The sequence below is a fragment of the Bubalus bubalis genome, chromosome 18 (genome assembly GCF_019923935.1).
Source record: "Bubalus bubalis isolate 160015118507 breed Murrah chromosome 18, NDDB_SH_1, whole genome shotgun sequence".
Taxonomy (NCBI): Eukaryota; Metazoa; Chordata; class Mammalia; order Artiodactyla; family Bovidae; genus Bubalus; species Bubalus bubalis.
In genome coordinates this window covers 8367236-8387139 of record NC_059174.1, presented here as the reverse complement: position 1 = coordinate 8387139, position 19904 = coordinate 8367236, and the positions used below count along the sequence as shown (strand labels likewise).

At 44.2% G+C, this 19904-nt stretch overlaps 1 protein-coding gene and 1 long non-coding RNA gene across 2 annotated transcripts in view; one reads left to right on the top strand and one right to left on the bottom strand.

Annotated features, from left to right (window-relative positions):
* Positions 1–6210: 6210 nt before the first annotated feature.
* LOC102406397 lies at positions 6211–13253 on the top strand. Its single transcript, XR_006545942.1, has 3 exons — positions 6211–7153; positions 7570–7688; positions 13109–13253. It is a non-coding gene; the product is annotated as an uncharacterized LOC102406397 (long non-coding RNA).
* The window catches only part of HSD17B2 (hydroxysteroid 17-beta dehydrogenase 2), a 91904-nt gene continuing 84246 nt past the window's right edge, over positions 12247–19904 (bottom strand). Inside the window, exons 4-5 of the mRNA XM_006044495.4 lie at positions 18602–18739; positions 12247–12700 (exon numbers count right to left, since the gene is read on the bottom strand). Coding sequence (XP_006044557.1) covers positions 12339–12700; positions 18602–18739 — 500 coding nt within the window. The 3' untranslated portion in view covers positions 12247–12338. The remainder of the gene's footprint in view (positions 12701–18601; positions 18740–19904) is intronic.

The window sequence follows — 19904 nt, the reverse complement described above, 5'->3', positions numbered from 1 at the left end:
CCAACCCAAAGATGTGAAGAGAAGAGAGTGGGGGAGCATGCCAGCACGTGGGGAAGAGAGAGAGAGAGAGTGCACTTTGGCTCCTATTTTTATGTTTTTTTCCTCCCCCTGGGCCTGCCCTATGTAAATTGGGCTAGCCAGGAATGCTGTTTGTTCTACCAGAGGTCCTCACTCAGGTCCTCAGACCTTTCTTTGACCTTCCTTTGTTCTATTTTCACCGGCTTTTCCCTTCCTTGTCTTTTAGCCACCGCCATTTTGGACTCCTGTTACCTGTTCTAACTACCTAACACTTGGATTGGGAGAAGGCAATAGCACCCCACTCCAGTACTCCTGCCTGGGAAATCCCATGGACAGAGGAGCCTGGTAGGCTGCAGTCCATGGGGTCGCTGAGGGTCGGACACGACTGAGCGACTTCACTTTCACTTTTCACTTTCATGCATTGGAGAAGGAAATGGCAACCCACTCCAGTGTTCTTGCCTGGAGAATCCCAGGGACCGGGGAGCCTGGTGGGCTGCCGTCTATGGGGTCACACAGAGTCGGACACGACTGAAGTGACTTAGCAGCAGCAGCAACACTTGGATTAGTATTTGTGTGGTATAATTTATCTTCTTCCCTTCAATCTTACAATGTTTCTCTCATTGACACTCTATAGTCTCAATGCCCTTGTGGACATTGACCCTCCACAGGCTGTGGATAGTGCTGGTATACTCCTGTCTCCTGCACAGTGAGTTCTGGTTGGGCAGGGGCTGTCTTCTTTGCTTTAGACCTACGCCTGCCTCCCATAGCTTCTCACCCAGTGCGGTTGCTTCATGGTCTACTGAAGTAGGGTTGTCTCCCATCTCTCAGTGAAGTAGGAATTTCACCCTTTTTTTCTTATTTATTTTTTGGCTGCCCTGGGTCTTCACTGTTGTGCGCAGGCTTTTCTCTGGTTGTGGTGAGCAGGGGCTACTCTCTAGTTGCCATGCACAGGCTTCTCACTGGAGTGGCTTCTCTTGTTGCAGAGCATGGTCTGTAGGACATAGGGGCTCAGTAGATGTAGTGCCTGGGCTTAACTGCCCCTCGGCATGTGGAAATCTTCCTACACCAGGGATCGAACCTGTGTCGCCTGCACTGGGAGGTAGATTCTTAACCACTGGACCACCAGGGAAGTCCAGGAATTTCACCCTTAATGAACACTGAAGCAGAGGTCACAGAACACCAAAGACACAGAGAGGCGTCCCATCTTTCACTTTGCCTTTACTGCATAAAACTCACGAGGCTGGATATCATCCGCTCAGTTCCCAACCTCTGCCTCCTTGTACTTTTCTTCAGCTGACCATTCACAGCTGTCCCAAGAGAGAAGGTTTCCTGTCCCTTCTCATCATTTCACTCAGGACAGAAATGGCAGTCCTATGATAACAGTGAATTAGCGTTCTCTTACCTTATTTGAAACATTGATGAACTGCCTTCTCCCCAATTTTGGGTAGAAATATAAATGTTAGGGGTAATCTTCAAGTGGGAGATTTTGTTGACAATTTAAACACTGTGTAACTATAAGAAATAATATTTCAACAAAGGACACTGACACACTACTTAAGTCTTCCCTCTGGCTGCAGGTAGCCTTGCCTTTACTGGCAGAGGCACACAGGGCTTGTTGTAGCTCACAAAGGAAACTTGTTATATGGTAGCATCTCATGGTCTTTCTAGGGAAGAGACTTCCTGAGTTCCAATGGACTTCAATAAAGCTTGGCTCATAGTGGGTGCCAGAGTATGCCTTGGAATGAATGAAGGATGATTGCCTCTTCTTGAAGGCATGATCTTCCCATTTCTCATGATTATAACAGGTCCATTTACTGAATGGATGAACCATAAACTTTGTAAGGTCACTAGCAGCACCCAGTGCAACTAAGAACAAATCTCCCATCTCCTTCCAAGCTCCTCACCCATTAACCCTCAGCTCTCTACATTTATTGTTATTCAGTGGCTAAGTCATGTCCCATTCTTTGTAACCCTGTGGACCGCAGGGACCCTGTCCTTCCCTGTCTTTCAATATCTCCTGCAGTTTCCTCAAATTCAAGTCCATTGAGTCAGAGATGCCATCCAACCATCTCATCTTCTGTCACCCCCTTCTCCTCCTGCCCTCAATCTTTCCCAGCATCAGGGTCTTTTCCAATGAGATGGCTCTTTGCATCAGGTGGCCAAATTATTGGAGCTTCAGCATCAGTCTTCCAGTGGATATTCAGAGTTGACACACAACTTTTTACACTAGGAGAAATCAAAACATACCATCCACATGAGATAAACGGCTCTGAAGCCATGTAGCTTGTCTATGAAATACTGACTTTAGGAAGGATAAGGGAACATTCATCTAGGATGGAAAAAAATCATCTTTGACTACCCACTTCCTTTGGCCTCTTGCCTTCTCTCAATGAGAGATGATGCTTCTTTAGGTCTTTCCTTGCGGCTGAGCCAGAGCTCTGACTGAGTCATTGGAATGGCCTCTGCCAGCTGTGGGCGAAGCTGTTTGGAAGTTATAAATCAAGCCACCCTTGTCATCAAGGGCTAGATGACAAATCGGTTTCTCCCTTGCACCAGTTTCCATCAACTGGTCGTAGCCACAGGAAGCACACTGCTGGAACAGCACCTGAGACCTTATCTAAGGCTTGGTGGGGAAGGATTTCTAATTGCTCATCAATCCCTTCCATGGTTATTGTTACAAAAGAATCACCCAAAACTTGGAAATAAGTCAAAAGTCTTTTTATTATCAGGCTACGGCATTGTCTAAAAGCCCTCAAAAGACCACCTGACTCTCCAAGGAAATGTGAATTTATATATTGACCAGAGACCCAGCTCTGCAAGGGTTGATAATAACTTGGAAAAAACTTAGAGAGTACAAATTATTTTTATGTGGTAGAGATGCAAATGATTTCTGACTAGCAGAGAATATAGACCCAAACAGTATGGATATATTGTTCTTATATATATTAACCAGTCTTACAGTTTTATATCTTACTTAGCAACTAAATTCTAGCATCCTTCTATTATTTTAAGAGCACTGTATTTTTACATATCAGTTCTCATATCCTCTCTGAAGCCAGCTCTGCCATCCTGCTGGTTCTCTCATTAATGAGTTAAATAAAACTTTGGTACATGCTTGCTGTGCATTTGTTTGAGATTTTAATATTTTCTAAAATTATTCCTTGACAGTATGGAAGGAGGCAGGAGGCAGCATGGGAGTTATGAGCTCTTTGTTTCTGGCCTGGGGTCCAGAGGAAGAGAAGACTTTGAGGATGCTGTCTGCACAGCTTCTGTCCTGCAACTCACCTTAAACTCTCCATCTGCCAGGTACCCAGCTCTGGAGACAGACTCACATATGTGTTAGCAGTTGCCTGCTTGGGCCACCCAGTTATCTAGTTATGAGAGAAATCATGTTGCCTTTCAACATTAGAGGAGATTTTGAAGATCTAATGAAACCCCATCAACCCCTTCCCCACCCCGCTCTTTTTTTTTTTTTTTTTTGTCTTCATCTGGCCTCATCACACAGCATGTGGTATCTCCCTGACCAGAGATCAAACCCACAACTCGTGCATCGGAAGCACAGAATCTTAATCACTGGACCATCCAGACCGTCCTGGAATCCCATCAACTTGATTCAAGGAAGTGATTTATCACCTCAAGTCCAGCTCAAAGAAGTGAACTTGAACAAAATCCATGTGGTCCAAAGCCCTCTCCACATCACAGCATCTTTCCTAATGCTCTGATGTGCCAGCTTTCCTTCCATCAGGACCACAGCACCCTATAATTAGCACTAGGGAGTAATAACAACTAATGCTTATTGTGTGTCTAATATCTACAGGTGAATTCTAAGTACTTAATATCACTTGATATGATAACCACTCTATAAGACAGGCACCATTAATTATCATGCTCTCCATTTACAGAGGAAGGTACTGAGGCACAAAAAAACCAAGTAACTTCCCCCAAGACCTCACAGCTCATCAAAGGCATATCTGAGGTTTGAACACTCAAAGAATTTATACTCTAACTGCTTCACAATAGGCTCCATTCACAAATTAGAAGTTGAAGATGTTCCTAGTGGTATTAGGGTTAAGACCCCATGCTTCCAGTGCAGGGTGTGTGGGTTCCATCCGTGGTCAGGAAACTTAAAGTTCCACATGCCAAGTGACACAGACCAAAAAAAGAAAAAAAATAGACACTGCACAAATTCAACTTAAAAAGCTCAACTCTTGGGATAGTAAAAAAGTTCTGGGAATGAATAGTGGTGGTAGTCACACAGTAGTAGTTCAGATCAGATCAGATCAGTTACTCAGTTGTGTCCAACTGTTTGCGACCCCATGAATCGCAGCACGCCAGGCCTCCCTGTCCATCACCAACTCCCGGAGTTCACTCAGACTCACGTCCATTGAGTCAGTGATGCCATCCAGCCATCTCATCCTCTGTCGTCCCCTTCTCCTCCTGCCCCCAATCCCTCCCAGCATCAGAGTCTTTTCCAATGAGTCAACTCTTCGCATGAGGTGGACAAAGTACTGAAGTTTCAGCTTTAGCATCATTCCTTCCAAAGAAATCCCAGGGCTGATCTCCTTCAGAATGGACTGGTTGGATCTCCTTGCAGTCCTAGGGACTCTCAAGAGTCTTCTCCAACACCACAGTTCAAAAGCATCAATTCTTTGGCGCTCAGCCTTCTTCACAGTCCGACTCTCACATCCATACATGACCACAGGAAAAACCATAGCCTTAACTAGATGGACCTTTGTTGGCAAAGTAATGTCTCTGCTTTTGAATATGCTGTCTAGGTTGGTCATCACTTTCCTTCCAAGGAGTAAGCGTCTTTTAATTTCATGGCTGCAGTCACCATCTGCAGTGATTTTGGAGCCCAGAAAAATAAAGTCTGACACTGTTTCCACTGTTTCCCCATCTATTTCTCCCGAAGTGGTGGGACTGGATGCCATGATCCTTTATATGCCACTGAATTGTGTACTTAAAAGTGGTTAAAATGGTTAATTTGTATATTATGTATATTTTACCACAATTTAAAAAAAAAAAAAAACACCTTAGTTTTACTACATACTAGCTGTATGACTTGGAGCAGATTGACTTTCTAAGCCTGATTTCCTACCTAAAAATGAAGATGTTAATAAAGTGTGTGTGTCATAGTGTTATTGTAAGGATTGACTTAGTTGATTAAATTGCTCAGCAGAATTCCTGGCACATAGGAAGACAGAAATGATTGTTAGCTTTAAAAAAAAAAAAAGTAGAAATTCTTACCAGCAAGAGTAGGAAATGTGAACTTCACTGTTTATCTATGAAAGACTACCTTGTACTCTTGTGAGAGGAAGAAGTATTAGCCAACCACCAGTCATCCCACCGTCCAACCTCAACCTAGAAGGGACACACCAAGGGAACTTCATCTCCACACCATTGTGCTCAGATACAAAGAAGAGAAAGCCAGCCACCATCATCCTCTGTTTGGGGGCCCTTCTTAAGTGCTAGGCACTGGCTAAACCCCTTTGCATTATGACCCTACTGTCACAGTCATTGTATGAGATTAGCATTACTTCTTGCATCTTAAGAAAAAGAAGATCCCACAGATGCAGAGGAGTTCATCAGCTTGCTTAAGGTCACCCAGCTGCTGAACAACAGACCCAAGATTTGAACCCAAGTCTGTGCATCTTCGTCACTGACTATTATAACAAATCACCATACACAAAACAGCTTCAACAACAGACCATTTATTTCTCACAGTTCTGGAGTGTGGCAAGTCCAAGATCAATATGCCAACAGATCTGGTGTCTGCACAAGACCCACTTCCTGGTGTGCAGATGGACATCATCTTTTATCTTCAGAGCAGGGAGAAAGAAAAGCAAGCTCTCTCCTTTCTTCTAAGGGCACTAATCCCATCATGAGGGCTACACCCTCATGACCTAATTACCTCCCAAAGGCTCCACCTCCTAATACCACCACACGGTGGTGTAGGTTTTCAACATATGAATTGGAGGGGATGCATTAACACTCTGTAAAAATAACTCCAAAATACCCATACTATACCACCTTGCAGGAGAAGGCACCGGCACCCCACTCCAGTACTCTTGCCTGGAAAATCCCATGGACGGAGGAGCCAGGTGGACTGCGGTCCATGGGGTCCCTAGGAGTCGGACACGACTGAGCGACTTCACTTTCACTTTTCACTTTCATGCGTTGGAGAAGGAAATGGCAACCCACTCCAGTGTTCTTGCCTGGAGAATCCCAGGGACGGGGGAGCCTGGTGGGCTGCCATCTCTGGGGTCGCACAGAGTCGGACATGACTGAAGCAACTTAGCAGCAGCAGCATACCACCTTGCTGCTCTGCCACCAAGAATGTGACATGTTTGGAGCAATATTAACCAGAATTCAAAACACAAAACAAAAACAAATCCAAGTGAAGGAGGAGGAGAGGGTCATCCTTTGACTTTGAAATGGAAAGACCAGGAGTCCTAGATGGAGCAGGAGAGGAGAGGCTTATTGGGATGCTACACAAGAAGAAATATACACTCCATCCCTCTTTGTAGAGGGAGCATCCTTCTTGAGACCCACGAAGACATGGGGCTGTGTTTTGGGAGCGAGCCTTTGAAAACACTGTGATGATGATAAGGAGGAGAAGGAGATAATTAAAATACTCGTAGTTGCAAGTAACAGACACAAAGTTGCTTTGTTTTGTTTTTAAATTTTTGGCTGTGCTGCACAGCATGTGGGATCTTAGTTCCCCAATCAGGAATTGAACCCACCTCTCTGTAGTGGAAGCATGGAGTCTTAACCACTGGACCACCAGGGAAGTCCCAGAAACTGAGTTCTGACCTCTTTGAACAAAATGGGAGTTGATTCACTTAATCAAGGCAAGCCTGGAAGAATAGATTGGAAAAAATAGAATTGATGGGACCAAATGCCTCCAAAAGATTAAGAGACAGGAAATACAACAACCGTCATTTGTAGGAGACCACTACTCTTTCGTCAATCGACACCCCAGATCCTTGGAAGGTCATATGTCTGTTCGTGATGCCCAAGTCCTTGAGGCTAAGATTCTGGAAGAGACAGGCTTTAGACCTCTGGCTTCTATAAGTGGAGGAAAAGCATTGCTTTCCACCAAGATCTCACACCTGGGGAATAACTTCCAAATAAGGTAAGTGGATGCTGAAAAGCACAACGCCCCCCACGCCAAACCCCTGCCAAAAAATTCCAGTCATTGCAATGTCTATGATATATATTAATATTAATAGCCCTTCTATGATTTTTCCAGTCCCAGTATACTTGAATGCTATAAATATTCAAGATGAAAGTGTAAATTTTGTGTTCATCAATGAAAATGTCTTGCATAAACATTTAAGTCTTACCAAAAAGTCATACCCAGTCTAAAGAATAGCGTTTTCAGTTAGGACCTTCTCTATATGGAATTACTTCATCTCGGCCAGTAAGGGGAAAGCGTATAGGACAAGTCAAAGAAAGAGGTTACATGCTATCCAGCAGTGAATTATTACCTATTATCAAAACAGGAAGAAGAACAGAAAGCAGAACTAAACAAAATTATCTCTGTGGTAGAATTCCTAGGGCAATTGCCAGAGGCCAGAACACTCTCGTGTGGATGAGAGAACTTGAGAAGAACAAATAATTGAGGACAAAAGTTTTGAGTTTCTTTGTTGATCTTCCTGCTTCCCATGGTAAGCTGGGATTTTCACTTTAGTCATCTCCATATTTTGCAATATGATAAAGAGGTTATGTGATGATCCAGGACAGGGTGTCCTACCACACTAGACACAGTGTACCTACCACTGTTCTTCTAGCCAAGTGTGATTTCAATAGTCTAGAATTGCCAGTGATCAGATGAAATCTTTGATCCCCACTATTGGGTCCAGAAAGAATTTTGCATCACCTTTTCCCTGAGGGACCATGCTCACAGATTTTGGGGCATATGTGTGTTTTCTGTTGCTCAGCTATGTCTGACTCTTTGTGATCCCATGGACCATAGCCCACCAGGTTCCTCTGTTCACCGAGTTTTCCAGGCAATAATACAGGACTGGTTTGCTATTTCCCCCTCCGGGGGGTCTTCCTGACCCAGGGATTGAACCCGAGTCTCCTGCACCTCCTGCATTGCAGGTGGCTTCTTTACTGCTGAGCTACCAGGAAGCCCCCACAGACTTTGAGGATAAAATCCCAAAATAAATTTTAACAGAAATAATTGCCTTTCTATGGAAGAGGGCCACTAAACCATAATATCACCTACGCTAACCTTTTTTTTCTTTAGTTTCATCCCTTTCTTCCTCTCCTACGATATTGTGACATTACCTATTTTCTCCATCAAGCATTATTTTACTCTTCATTCTTCACTGAATTCCTCCTACAGTGTATATTTGTCAGAAACTAATTCTGTTGCAAAAGATAGAAACCCAACTCAAAATAAATTGAAGAAAATGTATCCACTCACACAATTTGGAAATCAGTCCAAACAGTAGATATGCAGGTATAGCCAGATCAAGGGACTCAAACTATGTCATCACTCTTTGATTTTTCTTCATCATTCTGGTACATTTTCCTCTATCCTGGCTTTATTCTCTACCAGATTCTCCTCTGTGGGGTCTAGAAGCTGCAGTTTAACATGGACATTGCAGTGGGAAAGGATAGCATTTTTCTCCCAGTGCCCATTAGCAGTCCTCCCACAATCAGGAATCATGACTGGTTCTTCTTTTGTCATATGTCCACCTCTGAACCAATCACTGGATCCAAAAGTATAAATTGATTGGCCAGCCTGGGTCACATGCCCACCCCTATGATAGGGGTGTGAAGTCCCTTGAAGGACCATCTCACTAAAATCCTCTGCCAAAGAAATGCTAGGCAGGCAAAAGAATAAGCAACTTCAGACAAACATATATTCAACCTTTACATTGATTCCCAACTTCCTTTCCTTTTGCTTCTTGTTTCTTGCTGTGGAATTCTGATCTGGATATTAAGCTGAGTCTCCGAAACACCCACCTGGTCCTGCCATGAACACCCTACACTTGAGATCCCAGGAGAAATATTGGCTTATAAGATAAATCAACAGAGAAATATTGTTTGGAACTTCTCTTGACCAAGTGTTCAGGGGTCCTGGGTCCCTGAGTGGACATTTATGTGTGAGTTGGACTGGGGACTTTTACTGGGCAGGAGGTACCAACACCTCATCAGAGCCATTTGCATGGAATTACTCTTTCTCAGAATTACATCATCCAGAATGGCATCCCAAAACACAGATTTATCACCAGTATAATGAAACTCATGAAATTTAATGTTCCATTCAATAATGTAGTAAAGTTTATTTGTAGACCTTTATCAGCTCCCTATGTAATAAAAGAAATCATATTTTCACCACATGCTTTTTTCTGATTTCTCCCTCTTATCCTGGGTTGTGAGGATGGCCCGCTTCCCTCTGCCAGTATTGGGAAAATACAGAGAGTGAAGAGATAAATGGGGCATGGGTACAGGCTTGCATGCAATTTGCATGTGATGCTGTGTGCCCAGGTATTAAATGTACCTTGTATTCTGCCCTTGAACAGAAAGCAGGACTGGGGAAGATAAAATACTTTTTGCCAAGAGTCCTGTTGTTGAAATACCTGTTCATTATGCCTTCCCCTAAGAATATGACAAATACTCCAATATTGGGGCTTCCCTCTGCCATTAGCTCTTACTGTTTTATTGTAGTAAACCAGGAACATTAATTACTGTGCAGACATGGTCCAGACACGGTATTTTGTATGTAGTACTTGTCTCTCTTATTTTCTGAGAACCTGTAGGTATTGTTCTAAAATTGAGATATATCTAACTTATATGTTTTTAGTTTTTTTAATCTGTACCATTTTAAAAGTTTTCATTGAATTTGTTACAGTATTGTTTTTGTTGTTTATGTTCTGGTTTCTTGACCATGAGGCACATGGGAACTTAACTCCCCAACCAGGGACTGAACCCACACCCCTGCATTGGAAGGCAAAGTCCTCACCATTAGATCTCCAGGGAAGTCCCTGAAAATTATTTTAATGCTTGTTAATACTTACAGGTAACTTAGCCTCTTCTGGTTTAAAACAGGGTCTCCAGGTGACTGTGAAGTAGAATTCCAGATCCCTTCCCCTACCATCTCTTTCTCTTTTGCTTGCCCTAATCCTCAGAGTCTGGGTCCATAGGAGCTGGTGTGTTTTCAAAGCACCAGGGAAGTGGTGATGTCTCATCTTCACCAGCTTTTTGGTTGGATTTCTTATCCTCACATCAGCCCCTAGCTCAAGTGGCCGCTGCTACAGTATTCCCCCAAACCACCCTAATAGACGCCCTGGGTCTTCATCCTAGAATTCTCTTCTTCTCTCCATGAGCCTCAGTGATGTTTCCAGACCTCCCACTTCCACCCAAACCCAAGGGGTCATGGCCAGAGTGGTGGTGAAAGGTGGTCAGTCTTTCTCCAACCAAACTGACTGTGCTGTGGTTTCTTTCCCTCTGTTGTTGTTTTTTGTTGCTAAGTCGTGTCCATCTCTTTCGCAAACCCAAAAGATGGCCCTAAATCTCCATGGGGTTGAAAAATAGAAAAAGAACCTGCACAGTCTAGAAAGAAAATGAGACAAAGGGTGGTTTGCGATGAGCAAGAGATCTGGATCTCTACTTCCCTCGTGTCAAGCTGGTTTTCTTTCTAGTTACTTTCATGCCCCCTCTGTTCACCAGCTCCTCCCCTTGCACCTCTACTAAGTGAACTTGGCTACACCTTCCTTAGTATCTCACGTTGCTCCCTTCAGCTGGACTTCTGCAAGTAACGATGCTGGCTTTTCCATCCTGCATGCTCATATGGAGGCCACAGGGATGGTTACCATGGACACCAATCCAGCCAAAAGACCTCAGGGCCTGTGCTTGAGATGGGAGGCCTCATCCCGTTATCCCCAGGGCTCCTTGGGTAGAGGAAGGGAGAAGAAGGGCATGGAGCACTGGTTACAGACAATGAATCCAATACCTTGGATGCAGAAGTTGCAGCAAGACATCAGTGCACATTGAGAAAGGCTCACTTTCACTGTGGTCCTTGCCATTTCTTCCTCCTCTTCTCCCATCCTGCTCTGTTTTCTTTCTTCATCTCTCTTTCTCTTTCCCTCTCCTGGCAGGCAGTGGAGTCCAACCTGGATTTCAATTCTAGCTCTGCCTTTTGCTAGCTGTGTGACCGTGATCGAGGAATTTAACCTCTCCGATACTTAATTCCATTGCCTATTAAACAGGGGTGAAGATACCTACCTCCATTCTCTAATGAGAACTAGATGAGAGAATGTCTGATATCTATCCAGGGCAAAGTAAACACCCAATTGATGTTCTCCATGGTGATCATGTCTCCCCTCCAGTAAGTCCTATTGAAACTATGCAACTCAGATTGGGACTCAAACCCATTGTCCTTTTTTTTTTTTTTTTTTTTTTTTTCAAATTTGTATTTATTTTTGGCTGCCTTGGGTCTTCATTGCTGCACATGGGCTTCTCATTGCAGTGGCTTCTCTTGTTGCAGAGCACAGGCTCTAGTGAGCACAGGCTTCAGTATTTGTAGCTCATGGGTTTAGTTGCCCTGTGGCATTTCAGCACGTGGGATCTTTCTGGGCCAGGGATCAAAACCTATGTCCTCTGCAATGGCAGGTGGATTCCCAACCACTGGACCACCAAGGAAGCCCCTCAAACCCACTGTATTTTAATTGAAATCGCCCACCTGGTCTCAGGACTTAATGAAGTTCAGGTGCTTTATGTCTCATTGCAGAAGAGTGATAGGTAAAAAGTAGATTTATTGAGAAAGATATACACTCCACAGACCGAGTGTGGGCCATCTCAAAAGGCTTGGAGAGCAGCCCTGAAATATGGGGCAGTCAGTTTTTATGGGCTTGGTGATTTGATAAGCTAACAGGTGAGTGGGAGGGTCACTCCAACTGTTTCGGGGAAGGGGTAAGGATTCTCAGGAATTGGAGCACTGCCCGCTCTCTGGCCTTTTATGGTTGGCTTCAGAACTGTCCTGGCACCTGTGAGTGTGGCACGTAGGTAGCACATTGTGATAAGCGTCTGATGAGGCTCAATCCACTGGAAGTTGAATCTTCCAGCAACATGGGCCTAGTTGGTTCTAACCAGTTTTTGTTTGTTTGTTTGTTTGTTTTGTCATATGCTCAATGCCACTATCATGCTTTTAAAAGTTGTGCCCTGCCCCCTTCCCTCCTGTCTCCCTATTCAACCAACAGAATTCACAGGGGCTGCAAGGTAGGAAACCGCAACTTTAATGAGAAGCTTGAGATTTCTTTTTATTCCAAGACGCTTAACATTTCCCACTGAGTTGCCTACATAGCCTACCTAGCCTCATTCTCCCAGTTAGATGTGCTTAACACTCTGGGCATCTTCTTACTGTAGGTGTATATTTTTCTGCTAAGATAATCAAATATGCCAGTAGGGCTGACGGAAGCAAAACAGAGCCACAGATAAGACAATTTCCCCGGCGCATAAAATGCAAAGGGGCTCTGAGCAGAGATGGCATGCCGAACGTCCAGGAGCACTGGGGAGATGTCTGGATCAGTGCAGGTTTTCATTAAGTTGAGAAAACTACGTTCGCTAAGGATATAGTCCTGGCCGTAGTCCTCTTGCACTTCAGGGGAAAGGTTGTCCAGGACAGTCCTCTCCAGCTTCTCCCACATTTGACTCGTGCCTGAGATGTCTGAGATGCAAGAAAAAAAAAAAAAAAGAGAGAGAGGCTCAGATGCTGGGAAGGCCAGAACAGGCATGTCCTACCCCTAACTGGGAAAAAGGCTCTTATAGATTGGTTTCTGTCAGGAAGGACATTCCCAAATGCCTTTTAAAGTAAGTGCTTTGTTTTTTTATTTTTTTAAGATTTTTGGATGTGAGTCATTTTTAAAGTCTCTACTGAATTTGATACAGTATTGTTTCTGTTGTTGATGTTCTGGTTGGTTTGTTTGTTTGTTTGTTTGTTTTGGTCAGAGAGGCATGTGGAATCTTAGCTCCCCCACCAGGGATTGAACCCACAGCCCCTGCATTGGAAGGTGAAGTCTTAAAGGGAAATCCTAAAGTATGTGCTTTATAATGGCAATTCTATTCTTTTAAACAGGCATACAGAACAGGACACAGAAGACTAGGTTTCCACAAACTGAACAGCTCATGTAACCAGCAGCCAGACCAAGAAAAGGAAAAACCAGCCAAGGCTCCTTTCCCAGGAGCAACTGTTCCAATAAACAAAATAGAGTTTTGCCTGACTTTAGACGCACACACACATGGGTACATGTATTGCGTAGTCAATAGCTTTCCATTCTGTAAACATGCCATAAATTATTGATCTGTTATACTATGATGGCCCTTGGGGTTGTTTTCAATTTGAGGCTCTTAGAAATAGTGTTGCCATAAACATTCTAGTACATATCTTTTCATGACTATTAAATACAATATACAATATAATGTATATATTATCTATGCCAATGTGCCAAGTCACCTCAGTTGTGTCCGACTCTTTGCAACCCTATGGACTGTGGCCTGCCAGGCCCCTCAGTCCACTTTTAAAAATATAGCAGTAATACCTGCGTATTAAGTTAAATATATGACATTGGGAATTCCTTGGTAGCCTAGTGGTTGGAATTCTGGGTTTCTACTGCCATTGCCCAGGTTAAATCCTTGGTCAGGGAAGGTCCCAAAAGCCTTGCAGCCAAAAAAGAAAAAAAAGTTAAAAAATAAAAAATCTTGAACATGATTTTATCTATTTAATAAATAAAACTTTCATTTTAAACAACACATTAAAATTTAACACATAATGATTAAATATATAACCATAATTTAATATAGAAGTAAATTCTTGCTTATTATAGAAAATTTAACAATATCTATGTGCTGTGCTGTGCTTAGTAGCTCAGTCATGTCCAGCTCTTTGTGACCCCATGGGGAATAGCCCACCAAGCTCCCCTGTCCATGGAATTCTCCAGGCAAGAATACTAGAGTGGGTTGTCATGCCCTCCTCCAGGGGATCTTCCCAACCCAGGATCGAACCCATGTCTCCCTCATTACAGGCCGACTCTTTACCATCTGAACTACCAGGGAAGCCCAAGAATACTGGAGTGGGTAACCTACCCCTTCTCTAGGGGATCTTCCTGACCCAGGAATCAAACCTGGGTCTCCTGCATTGCAGACGGGTTCTTTACCAGCTTAGCTACCAGGAAAGCCCAATAATATCCATATTTTACTTTAAAATATAGTAGCAATGTCTGCTTATTGTATAAATAATGAATAATAAGGAGATGCATATTTTTAAAAAATTACTCTCCTCTGAGGTCACTCACAGTTTTGTGTCATTTTACAGTCCCTCCTACTTCATAAACATATACATGTATGTTTGACTTCAGCTTAATTTCATTTCATTTGTGTTTTCACAAACAAAACGCAGAAAGGATCATACTAAATGAAAACACATATGGTATATATTTTTTGTTTGTTTGCAGGTTTTGTTTTTGGTTTGCTTGCTTAGTAATAAATCACAGACCTGCCTCCTGGTCAATGGCTCGAGGTTTAAACCAGAGCTGCAGAATTTTCCACCGAGCAGTTTTTAGTCACCACTTCTCAATCAAGGGACGAGCCAGTCGCTCCTAGTTTCCCCATTTCAGGCAGTGCTGCCATCAACAACCTAGCACAATATATCCTTTTGTTTTTCACCCTTTACTTCTTTAGGCTACTGTCCCCAGAGGGTGACGATCCGGTCAAAAAACAGGTATATTTTGAATTTTAATAGCTACTGCCAGATTCCTTTCCAGAAAGGTTGTAGCAACCCACACTCCCTCCTGCAAAGTGTGTGATTGCACAGGGATTGCTGTGGGGATGAATCTTGTTTGCCAGCCTGGGTGACTCCTGGATATCAGAACAGTGAGGAAGCCCAAACGGGGTTTCACTTGCTCATTTCTTTTCATGAAGGCATGACACCCTGACACCCATACTTAAAGAAATGATTGCCCTGACAATTACCACTCTGGGGGCTTCTTTGACTTGGAAAACATGTTTGCATGAACTATGGTTCCTCCAGCTGCTTCTTCCCTAGTCTCTGCTCTCACAGACTAGGGGGTTTCTTTTCCTTTCCACTTCCTCCCTCGCTGAACATCTCATGGACATTCTAATCACTCTTGCACCTGCCCTACCCACAATCCCCAAAGCTATGTTTATTGATGACAAAGCCACCAGCCTTTGATCAAACTTCATCTTCCTCTTCTGACATACTGTTGCCCATCCCCTGCCATTTTGAGGCCATGTACAATAAAACTGTTAAGATGACTGGGTTCCAAATCCAAACACTAGCTCATCTCAGCTCTGTGGCTTGAGAAATCCCTTAACTCCTCTGAGCCTCAGTTTTCTACCTATGAAATGGGACTATTGTGATGCCTGCCTCGTGTGTGTTCAGTCGCTCAGTCATGTCGCATCTTTGTGACCCCCGTGGACTGTAGCCCACCAGGCTCCTCCATCCATGGGATTTCCCAGGCAAGAATACTGGAGTGGATTGTCATTTCCTTTTCCAGGGGATCACATAAAATCTTAAAATGTGCTTGGAGTGCAAAATGTTCTAGCTATTTTTATTGCAAGGGACCCCAAAAATCTGATGTCTCCTTGAATGTCTTCAGAAATTCTGTGTCCCTAAAGATTCCTTTTCTCATCTCCCAATTCAAATGTCAAACATAAGTCCTCAGCCCTCTACCATCTGGCCTCTTACCTTTAGAGAGCCCAGCAAATATCAGCTTTATTTTTCATTTTACTTATTGTTTTTGGCCCCACTGTGTGGCATGTGTGGTGGGATCTTCCCTGTGATCAGGGATTGAACCCCAACCCCCTCAGTGGAAGCATGGAGTCCCAACCACTGGACTGCCAGTGTGAAGTGAAGGGGAAGTTGCTCAGTCATGTCCAACTCTTTGAGACCCCATGGACTATACAGTCCCTGGAATTCTCCAGGCCAGAATACTGGAGTTGGTAGCCTTTCCCTCTCCAGAGGATTTTCCCAACGCAGGAACTGAACCCAGATCTCCCACATTGCAGATGGATTCTTTACAAGCTGAGCCATGAGGGAAGCCCAAGAATACTGGAGTGGGTAGCCTATCCCTTCTTGAACGGATCTTCCTGACCCAGGAATGAAACCAGGGTCTCCTGCATTGCAGGTGGACTCTGAGCTATCAGGAAAGCCCACTGGGCCACCAGGGAAGTCCCCAAATGTCAGCTTTAAATTGAGAGCAGCTTGGTTTATGATATAAAAGAACCAGGCACTACACCAAGAGATCTGAGTTTTAATTCCCCACCACTGTGGTGTCATAGACGTCCATGCTGGAATATCTGTTACCCACCCTATAGGAGTGTCCTCGCCTGGTGAATGATGTCAAATAAACCTACCCCTCAGGGATGTGATGTAAATTAAGACATATACAGAAAGGATGGGAGTAAAATTGGAATGATAATTAAGGGAACAATTTACAATTATCCAGTAAAGTTGAAGACAATGAAAATCTATGACCCAGTCATCCCATTCCTGGGTATGTGTCATAGGAAAAATCACACACACACACACACACCACAGTACATGTGCCAGGAGCTCCACAGAATTGTTCACAATTGTCCAAAGAAGAAGGAAAGAAAGAAGAAAAAGTTGCTCAGTCGTGTCTGACTCTTTGCAACCCCATGAACTGTAGTCTGCCAGGCTACTCTGTCCATGGAATTGTCCAGTCCAGAATACTGGAGTGGGTAGACATTCCCTTCTCCAGGGGATCTTTTCAACCCAGGGATCAAACCCAGATCTCCTGCATTACAGCCAGATTCTTTACCATCTGAGCCACCAGGGAAGTCCAAAGCAACCCAAATATCCCATTGATAGTAGAAAAATTTGTGGCATTTTCACAGAATACGACACAGCAACAAAAATGGATGAAGTACAGCTATGCACAGCACAGAAGAATTGTGAAAACAATATTTTGAGAAAAAAGACAGACACAAAAGATTACATACATGTTGATTCCGTTCAAAGCTCTAAAACTAATAAAGGCAAACTATTGTTTGAGGATGCATGCATGCATGGAACACTGTCAAGAACAGCAAATAAATAATTGTTAGAGAAAGTACAGGAGGTTAAATGTTGCAAGGAGGAGAGAGCCAAAAGCAGAGAGGACCGTATGGGGGCTTCTGGGAGCTGGAAATGTTTAGGTTTTTTGATCTGGATGTTAAGTGCACGAGTTTCTATCAGTCTGCTAAACTGTGTATATGCGATATATTTCTCAATTTAAAAAATAAGATCAACAGCATCAAGAAGGAATGTATGGAAAATGGCTAGTGCCTGATAAGAGCAGCTGCCCCCAAATGCTAGCGATGACAATTTCACTGGGTCCTTGAAACAGTCACTTAATTGCCGGGCTGCTGTCTGGTCCGTAGTGCATCCTGCATCTGTGTTAGAAGTTTATGTGGGCTGTGTCACCAAGCCCTCAATGCCCCTGCCAGTTCATCGTTCTCCCCTTTTCCACTAGCTGTCAGGCAGCTTTCCTCGCTCTGTCTCTCAGGCTGTCACATTTGGCATCGTCTCCGACCCACCCTCCTTCTCCATCAACTCCCCTCAACTCTTTTCCCCACCCAGAGAGTCCCCAGGCTGAAAACCCCTCCCCAGACTTCACCTCCCCTCCACTCCTACAGTTCTGGTCCTACCTCTCAACCCAGATGGGCCACGTGTCTTTCCCCAGGTTTCCATCCCAGATGAACCCTTTCACCATCTCCTGGCTCCTCCTGGACAGCTCTGGGAGATTCCTGGCTGCCAAATACCTCAAGACAAAGTTCTGCTTTTCTTTTAGATTTACATCTGGTGTGTTTGAGTTAATATTCAAACCTCTAGGGTTTGTTCTTTAGCATGTTAGGCATCCCTCTCCCAGTGTGTGGTTTTTTATTAGACATGCTCTTTTACCTCTTTGCTTAAATCACCAATTAAATGTTTGATGGCCCAGAACTAAGGACGGAGCCATGGGGGGTCATTTGCCTCTCCCTAGAGTCCAGAAATTCAGCAAGAGGAGAAGAAAGGACAGCCATCTCCTCCCGGGGTAGAAGGAGGCAGATCATATCCATATCCTCCAGAGGGGATGAGGTGGTGTTTGAAAAAATACATGACATCAATATAATTTGTTGGTGTGAGGAGGCAGGGGAGCAACTATACATTGCAAAGCCGGGCACTTGGCCGTCAGTGCTTGAAAGAGGGACTTCCCAGGTGGCGCTAGTGGTAAAGAACCTAGCTGCCAATGCAGGAGAAGTAAGAGACGGGGGTTCGATCCCTGGGTCAGGAAGATTTTCAGGGGAGGGCATGGCAACCCACTCCGATATGCTTGTCTGCGGAATCCCATGGACAGAGGGGCCTAGCGGGCTGTAGTCCCCAGGGTCGCAAAGGGTCGGACACAGCTGAAGCGACTGAGCACACATAAACGCTTAAGAAAGGCCCGCCCATCCCAACCCCATTTTGGTCCTCCGCTGACAGGTTCAATTTGACCTCTGTCAGAACAGAACCTCTGTCAGAATCTCTTCCAGAATGAACACTTCAGGGCTCTTGGGCTCAGACACCTACTTGTTTTGAAGCCTCCGGGCTGGATGACAGAGACTTTAACTCCCCATTTGGACAGCTCTTGTCGCAGGACTGATGAAAACATGATCAGAGCTGCCTTGGATGAGCCATAGGCTGCCATTTTCTGCATTGGAACCCCTCCTAGGGAATAACAAGAGGAAAAAAAAAAAAATCAGGTCTGAGGTTTTTATTTGTTCATCCACTAAGTTTTTAGATGGCACCTACTTCATGCCAGGAGCTGGAATCAGCAATGACTAAGGCAGACAAAGGAAGACAAGGGCCCCCGGTACCCGGGTAAGAGTGTGTTCCTGGTCACGCTGCTGTCTGGCTTCCTTTGCTTCTGCTTTCCACGGCTGTTCCATCACAGCTGGTCCAATGACAAACCAAGTGTAAGGCTCAGTCTCTCCCAGCAATTAAGCTAATGTAATAAAGAGTATCTGCCCAACCTCTGACCTTCCGGTTTGGCCAACCTACATTCTGAGGTCCTGGGTAGACATATGTTGGGGGGAAGGAGGGGTAGAATGGGCACTGTTCACTCCATTACTGTACTTGTACTTGGGCTTAACACGTTGCTGCAAGGAGTAACAGACACCACAGGGAACTGTGGGATATCTCTGTAAGAGGGTATGACCCGTCAGAATGGCCGTCATCAAAAAGACTCTAAGTAATAAATGCTGCAGAGAGAGTTTGGAGAAAAGGGAACCCAATTACTGTAGACAGTGACTGCAGCCATGAAATGAAAAGATGCTTGCTCCTGGGAAGAAAATTGCAGCCCAGTAAAACTGGGGGGCAGGGAACACAGGCATTGAAGAGATACCTAGAAGAGCTAATATCAATTAGCATTATTCTTCTTACATGATTATTAAAGCTGTGGTCTAGGATTTCCCTGATGATCCAGCTGTTAAGACCCCACGCTTCCAATGCAGAGGGTTCAGGTTTGACCCCTGGTGGGGAACCTAAGATCTTACAGGCCAGGCAGTACAGCCAAAAAAAAAAATTTTTTTTTTTTTTTTAAATAAATCTTTGGTCTGGCTCACATAACTTCCTTTTGGGAAACATTCTCCCTTACCCCTCTGTCTTTGCAGGAAGGCTGTCAGTCAGGGGTACTGTGATCATTAAGAGAGGCTGACTGGCCAATCATGATCTTGCATCCCCTGGCCGTGGAGACTGGGTTGGGGCTGTGCATGTGACTTCAACTGAGCAGAGTTCTGATATAGATTGTGAAAGGGAGATAGCTTTATCATTTATTCCTGGATATCTACATGTGATAATGGTGAAATGTCAGCGCTCCCGGGGCCGTTTTGGT